Genomic DNA, 8474 nt, shown 5'->3' on the forward strand with positions numbered 1-8474 from the left:
TTTTTTGTTATAGAGTCTGTATACTAGTGCAAAAATTTTCTAAGATATATTGAATGAAATTAAAATTAAGATAATAAAATTTGTTTTCTTCCTCTTTCTTCCCCTTATTTTCTCTTCTTTCACAAATGTTTTAACATATATCATACAAGCGGTTGCCAAGCTCTTATCTTTACTCATTAAAGTTTAAGCTCTCTGTAAAGCAAGTATCCTCCCTCCCTGAGATTGGCAGCTCACCTGGCCTCATAGAGGATAACTTAGATACGAGCCCATCATACTAAGTCAATGACCTCATCAGAAATTTTTCGTGCATCATGGGCAGTGTAGAATCACACGCACCACCTGCGGTGATTGATTCCCACACAAAGCCGACAAAAAAAAATATTTTTTCATACATCACATCTTGATCATATATTTGCTGCACTCCGGTCCCATACATGAATCAATCACCACCGGGGGTGCGTGCAGTTCTGCACCGCCGGCGGTGCACAAAAAATTTCTCTATGACCTCATAGATAATCACTTAGATACGGGCCCATCGTGCCAAGTCAATGACCCTAGCTTCTAGTTTTTTGTTGTCCCCCATCCCACCACCTTAATTTCAAACTAGTAGTTGCCAAGTTCCTCTCTTTACTCATTGAACCTCTCTCCATACATACCATACGATCCTTCCCTCTCTCAGGTAGGGAGGTCCCTCACAAACCCTACCACCATGGCAATTGGCCCCTTTTTCCTTGCCTGCGGCATCCTCTACCTCACCCTCCTGCTCCTCCTCCACCGCAGGCTCCGATCCACCCGTCGCCTCCCACCGGGCCCGACCGGCTTCCCTGTGCTCGGCGCACTCCCCCTCATTGGCAGTGCACCGCACTCGGCCCTCGCCGGCCTCGCCAAACGCTACGGCCCCATCATGTACCTCAAAATGGGCACCTCCGGCATCGTCGTGGCTTCGACCCCCGATGCCGCCCGCACGTTCCTCAAGACCCTCGATGTCCAGTTCGCCAACCGCCCCTCGGTCATCAGCATCAAGGACATCACCTACAACAAACAAACACTCGCCTTCGCCGACTACGGCTCTCGCTGGAAGCTCCTCCGCAGGCTCTGCAGCCTTCACATGCTCGGCGGCAAGGCCTTTTCCAGCTGGTCCCCGGTCCGACGAGCTGAAGTAGGCCATCTTCTCCACACCATGCACGACTCCAGCCAGAAGTCGCAACCTATCGTGCTATCTGAGTTGGTGGTCTGCGCCATGGCCAACGTTATAGGACAGGTGATGCTAAGCCAGCGAGTTTTCGACTCGCAAGGCAGGGATTCGAACGAGTTCAGGGACATGGTAGTGGATCTGTTGACCGGGGGAGGGCTGTTCAACATCGGTGATTTCTTGCCGGCGGTGGCGTGGATGGACCTCCAAGGGATACAAAGGAAGCTGAGGCGATTGCATGAAAGGTTCGACGCGATGGTGACCAAGTTGTTGGAAGAGCATGCAGCCTCAGCGATGGAGAGGGAAGGGAGGCCGGACGTTTTGGATCTGATCATGGCGAATAAAGAGGATGCGGATGGGGAGACGCTGTCCGACGTCAATATCAAGGGACTAATATTTGTAAGCTCTCTTAATCCTCAGATCTTCTTAGGCTACTGCACGGACTGTGCTTAGGAGTAACAAAAATATCTTGGGATTACGGATGAGGCAGCATCTCTGTAGCCTCGTCGGGTATAGATGTTATTTAGATAAAAAATTGATATCTATATTTATTTTAAATAGATACAGGTATAATTTAGATATTAAAAATATTGATATAATTATAGGTATAAGTTGGATAATTAAATTTTATAACTATAAAATAGAAAATATTACAAATAGATGATAAATTAAATTAATAATATATTTATATAATTATATATTTTTTAAAAATTAATAAGTGCTATATAACATTATATAGAATTATAAGTAGATTTAGATATTCGAATACAAAATGGACATTTAGCCATATTCATATTTTTTTTTTTTTATGGATATGGATATGAATACAGATATTAGTCAGATTCTCAAACTTTTATCTATATCTGAATTGATACAGATATTAAAATAAATCTGAACAGATATTATCCATACTACTTTCTCCCTTATTAGCATGCATTTCTTAGTTGACTCTCATTTTATGTTTAGTCCTTGCATGTTTGGCATTTTATATTATTCAATGTTTTAACATGCTTATGTCTACTCTCTCCACATATTTAACCATGCTATATCGCATTCGATTATATCTGTTTTGCATGGATTAAATATTAAAAAGCTTTTGAAATCAAAAATTGGAAATTAGATCTCCAACTAAAGGGCATAATCAGCTGTACAATAATAACCAAACAAAAGATGAGGTAGATTATGCCATGTCATTTTGGAAGACCCAAAAAAAGCAAAGAGAAAAATCGGGATTTGAAAATTATTTCCCGCACTGTTAGGTTTTTTTTTTTGAGATTTTTGCATATATACCCTTCTAAACATCCAAATTTGCATGGATACCCCTTCAAAATTGATATTTGCATGTATATCCTTATAAAATACTTGATTTGCATATATACCCTTCTTTTTATTTATTTTTTATATATATACCCACGTCATCTAACGCCGTTAAAAAATTAATGGTTTAAAATTTAAATAACTGAAATACCCTTATGGGTATATATGTAAAAAAAAATTATAAGGGTATATATGCAATTAGTAATTTATGAGGGTATATAAATAAATATTAATTTTGAAAAAATATTGATGCAAATTTTGATATTTAGGAGGGTATACAAGCAAAAATTTTTAATTTAATTTTTTTCTATTATATATTATTTTAACGAGATAGAAAGAGTTTAAACACATTAATTAATGTCATAACAAGGGTGATTCAAGTACATTATTTTTTATCTATTACTTCTTTGTTGGATATAATTTTTATTTTTATTTTTATATCATATTAATTTTTATTTCGTATATGATTTATCATGAATAGTTACTTATTCTATGTCCAGGCTTATTAGAATGGAGCAACCGCTTTTCAAGTTGAAGATGAAATTTAGAGGTTATTTTAAGAAGATTAAGAATTCTATAAGAATAAAATATTATTTTGGGAGATAAAAAAGCTGGTTAGTTGATGTTGACTACTATTCTTACATAGATCTATATGATGATATAGTGCACATATTCAATTGAAGCTTAAAGAGACTATAAAGATTTGATCTATGGTTAGACATTTATCACCTAAATCTTATATGATTCTAGATACAGATCATAAACTAATGAGTTTGTTTGAAGAATATAAAGATTTGATGGAGTACTTCTTATTTATCACAAAAGAGGTTAATGATATACAGTTTTCTCAATCAACATTAGGTAGCCAAGATCAAAGTAGAGGTAAAGTAGCTGCCATATGGGAGGTTCGAGTAGATGATCAAAAGGAGAACTAAAAATAGAATGAAATTGAGCGTCCAGCTGCATTAGGGACTGATATCTCAGCTATTGCTATTGAGAATAATGACAATAGATGAACAAAATCTTTAAACAAGTGAACCGTTCCTACTACAAACACCAACAAAGAAGTAATAGATAAAAATTAATGTACTTGAATCACCCTTACTATAACATTAATTAATGTGTTTAAATTCTTTCCATCTCGTTAAAATAACATACAATAGAAAAAAATTAAATTAAAAATTTTTACCTTTATATCCTCCTAAATGTCAAAATTTGCATGAATACCCTTTTAAAATTAATATTTATTTGTATACCCTCGTAAATTGCTAATTGTATATATATCTTTATAATTTTTTTTTGCATATATACCCATAAAGGTATTTCAGTCTTTTAAATTTTAAATCGTTAATTTTTTAATGGCATTAGATGATGTGGGTATATATATAAAAAATAAAGAAAAAGAAGGGTATACATGTAAATCAAATATTTTATAAAAATATATATGTAAATATCAATTTTAAAAAGATATCTATATAAATTTGAATGTTTAAAAGGATATATATATATATATATATATATATATATATATATATATATATATATATATATATATATATATATATAATATTTTGTTTTTATAAAATTATGGTTTGGTTTGCAAACATGCTGAAGGCTCGAACATAAGATGATCCCTGGAAGGAATTGAATTTTTCTTTAAATCAGTATTTCTGTAGCCTTTATTTTTATAAAGAAAATTGGAATACATATTAGTCATTGTCACCCAACAAGATATCTTATGACATTAGCCTTAATAAAAGCTTTTTCTTGGATGGCTTATTTGGAAGGTAAAACGCGGGCGGCACGGCATCTCTGGATTAGTTCAGATTAGGTAACTTTGAAGGCGGTCCATGTCCCATCAATTACAGCCACCATGGGCTTTCCTGTAGCTGAATGATGATGCAACTGCTCCCGATATCATACGTTTTTCCTACCTGCTCATCTTAAAAAAATCTTGAGACGACGTGGGTTGCATCTTTCGCTCTTTCATGATGTCAACTGTCGGATCACATTTTACATATATTTTTTTTTTGATATAATCTTTATATAGCTTGCAAAATACGACATCAACTTCATAATTTACTGTAGGTGAAAAGTTTGTCATATTTTGAAAACTGTGCAAAATACGATTTAAGAGTTCATAAAAAAAAAAAAGAAATTCATTCTCTCATGCAAAAGATACAACCCGAACTACTTGCTAGCTGCAATGAACTTGTTCTTTGTTATGGAAAGTGCAGAAGGCAAAATTAATAAAACCGGCTTCCAGTGATCCAGATTCAAGTATTAGTGACCTAAATTCAAGTCCAACTTTCAACGTAATAAAGAGTGGTTGATCTTTTGCATCTATCACCCATAAACGTCAAAAAAAAAATTTCTAAAAATTAATAATTAATATTATTCTACGGCTTCTAAGAGACTGTGACCCAGTGGATGGCAACATGACCTAAGCAGCTTTGAGTCCATCATGATAATTTAGTTGGCAAATACCAAAAGTCGCAATTAGCCTTTATGACCGCAAAAATTGAGTAATAGGTAAATTAGTAACAGCAAAATAACTGCACCATTGACAGAACCATGATTCATAGGGTATGATTACATATTTTGGACTAACATATCCCTATATTTATAAGAACATCAATGAAGACCCTTAGTTTATTATCTTATCAATCAGAAGATCGAATAATGTAACCAATTTACTCCTTATATAATTTCTGGTACAATGAAACAATAAGATAATAGCCATTATCTAGCTACTAGTGGCGTATCTGTGTAACCAAACTGTTTACATGCCATTACTTTGTGAAAGTTGTGGATTTTATCAACTAGTTTTTTCATTGTACGCATCAACTATTCCATCCCTCTTGCAGGATATGTTCACTGCTGGCACTGATACAGCCTCCATCATAATTGAGTGGGCACTTGCTGAAATGCTGAAGAATCCAAGCATCCTCAAGCGTGTGCAGTCTGAGATCGATGAAGTCATCGGGAGAGATCGAAGACTCGAAGAATCCGACATACCGAAACTCCCATACCTACAAGCAATTTGCAAGGAAGCATTTCGAAAGCACCCTTCAACACCACTCAGCCTCCCCCACTTCTCCTTCGAAGCTTGCGAGGTTGATGGTTACCACATCCCAGAGAACACTAGGCTCCTCGTCAACATATGGGCTATTGGCAGGGACCCAGATGTGTGGAAGAATCCACTGGAGTTCAATCCTGAGAGGTTTTTAAGTGGCAAGGGTGCAAAGATTGAGCCACTAGGTAATGACTTCGAGCTCATACCGTTCGGTGCAGGGAGAAGGATTTGTGCTGGCAAGCTGGCAGGGTTGGTCATGGTGCATTACATTCTTGCGACTTTGGTGCACTCATTTGATTGGAAGATCCCTGAAGGAGAGGAGCTTAACATGGATGAGGCCCCTGGACTTGTAGTTCCAAAGGCTGTGCCTCTGAGGGCAGTGGTGAGCCCACGCCTAGCACCAGACCTCTACATTTAACGTGGTTAAATTCTATGGGTTTGTGGCCAAAGGATGTTATCTTAATTTGTTTGGATTTTTTTTTTTTTTAATTTCCTTCTTGGTGATATTAGAAACATATGCAATGTACTTAGTTTATAAGCATAACAATATTCCAATAGATCAGGTGTAACCTATCTTAATCAGACCTAACTTATCTGAGCAGCAATGGTAGCACTGCATCCCAATATATATACCTTGCACCTATCTAGTTGAATGTATTTCACCTTCTGTTAATACTGACCTGCCCATGTTTTAGGAACCGCGAAAGACACTCAGAATGTCCGAAAGAGAGGGTGTGAACCTGGCTTTGGATGTGATATGTAGGATGTTGGAATCCTGATTCTGGGCTAAAATGTCATAGTTTCCCCCTGTAGTTACCAAATAATTGGGCTTTCCAGGCATTTTGGGTACCCTCTGGAGGCGCACACAATTTTCCATTCCAAATATTCTTTATAGAAAATCATGTTAGTTGTTATATTACAAAACCTGTCATACTAATACTAGAAGTAAAAACCTTCTTGGCCGAGGCTCTAACATAGCATGCCTTTGCGCCCGAATAACAGGCATTATATTCACACTGCAATACTTTAGTCCAAGTCCTCTATAATTTAATACTGCACTTCCACAAAAGATACGTCTTAAAGATCCCGTGGTACAAAAAGAAGAACATCATTACTTTCACATTAATTGATTGTGAATTAAGAAAAATTCTAGTTTATATAAGAAGGAACCATCCATCTCACGTAAGACATCTTTTTAAGGACAAAACCACGAAGTCTATGGACCAGAACGGATAATACCTCACATATGCCGATCCATAAGCCCTAGGCCGCAACAATGACATCCTAAATAGAGGATCACCTTTATAACTATGGGGCTTCTTCCATCCATATACCTGTCTATGGTAAAAATAAGGAGGAGGGCATCTTCCATCCATACATAGACTTCTTTACAGAGGGCCATGATAAAAATAAGAAGAAAAACATTTATTCCACATAAAGTATTTTTTGAAGAACAAAACCATGAAGTCCATGAGTCAAAATGGATAATAGTGCCGAACTATGAGCCCTTGGCCACCACAAGACCATATACTATAAGGTGACGGTGACAAGGTAGGTTAGCATATAGAGATACTAAAGAAAGTATATGATACTGCATGCACACAAAAGAGAGGGGGCCAAAGTACATGATGATGGTCCTTTTCGTGGCCACCACAATTCCAATAAGATCAAAACAATATCACGCATGGTAATATTTCTCCAAAAGAAACAATCAAATCTACTATATTGGCAGACAAGCCATAACAATACGATGAAAGTAAGTAATCCGAGTCATGCATATGAAGCACTATAAAGTCAGAAAAAGTTATCTTCGAACATCTTTAACCAAATTTGAACAAAGAGTTACAGGTTTTAGATGAGTGATATAACAATCTAGGACCTCATCCAAAATGACTAATCAAAAAATATTATTTAAATTTTTTTGTCCTATATAAGTATTCAAAATTTTTCTAGTGAATAACCGATGTGAGACTAAATATACACTAATTCATATGAGTCTTTACATACTCTCCGCATTTAAGTCCTGATATCCTTATCAAACTAAAGATCCATTCATAAACATGAGATTGATCCATCGTCAACTCCAATAAAGCCGTGCTATAGTGTCCTCTAATCCATATAGACTATGATTTGGGCCAACTCTAATATCATCTATAACAATATAGGATCTCATCTAAAAAAATTAATCGAAAAATATTATTTAAATTTTTTATTATATATAAATATTTAAAAAAAATTTAATAAATAATCAATATAGAACTAAATATTCATCCATATGAATCCTTATAAATAAGTTCTCCAAAGATATATAATATTTATAATTTTTTTTTTTATCAAAACAACGTCCTACTCCACCACATAATTCAATTAGCTAGATAGTCGGGATGGGAGTTGACTTCCAAATGCTCAATCAAGCCTGTCATTCACTTTTCATGGCCACCACAACTCCAAATAAGGTTCAAAAACATTCCATTCATGGTATTCCTCCGGAATAAACAATCAAATAAATAATCTAAGTAATGGATGTGAAACACCAAAAAGTCATAAAAACATTAGCTTCAAGCATCTCTAACTATGTTTGAACAAAGGGTTATGGACCTTGTATTGCCGGAATGTGGGCTGTTTTTATTTCTTATAAGTTGCCCCTATCTAGATGGGATATGCCTATATTCTGACCTCCATCCTTTTTGCTGTAAATTGTTGGTTAGGCTATATATTTAGACTAAGTTTGTACATGCTTTGTATTATATTTTTAATGATTTTGTATTATTCTTTGTATTCTGTTTTAGTGAAACTGAAACTTCCCTTCTTATCAAAAAAAAAAACAAAGGGTTACGGGTGAGTGGGCTCCCCAAAAGGTAGTATTCATAGTGATTTTTTTTCCCCTTT

General features: G+C 35.5%; 1 protein-coding gene across 1 annotated transcript; it reads left to right on the forward strand.

Annotated features, from left to right (window-relative positions):
* Window positions 1-605: 605 nt before the first annotated feature.
* On the forward strand, window positions 606-6154 carry LOC105045492 (flavonoid 3',5'-hydroxylase 1-like). The gene is made up of 2 exons (XM_010923786.4): window positions 606-1591; window positions 5377-6154. Exons 1-2 carry the CDS (start codon window positions 710-712, stop codon window positions 6001-6003), a joined length of 1509 nt encoding a protein of 502 aa, XP_010922088.1. The 5' UTR covers window positions 606-709; the 3' UTR covers window positions 6004-6154.
* The last annotated feature ends 2320 nt before the right edge of the window (window positions 6155-8474 follow it).

The sequence above is a fragment of the Elaeis guineensis genome, chromosome 5 (genome assembly GCF_000442705.2).
Source record: "Elaeis guineensis isolate ETL-2024a chromosome 5, EG11, whole genome shotgun sequence".
In the NCBI taxonomy this organism is placed as follows: domain Eukaryota; kingdom Viridiplantae; phylum Streptophyta; class Magnoliopsida; order Arecales; family Arecaceae; genus Elaeis; species Elaeis guineensis.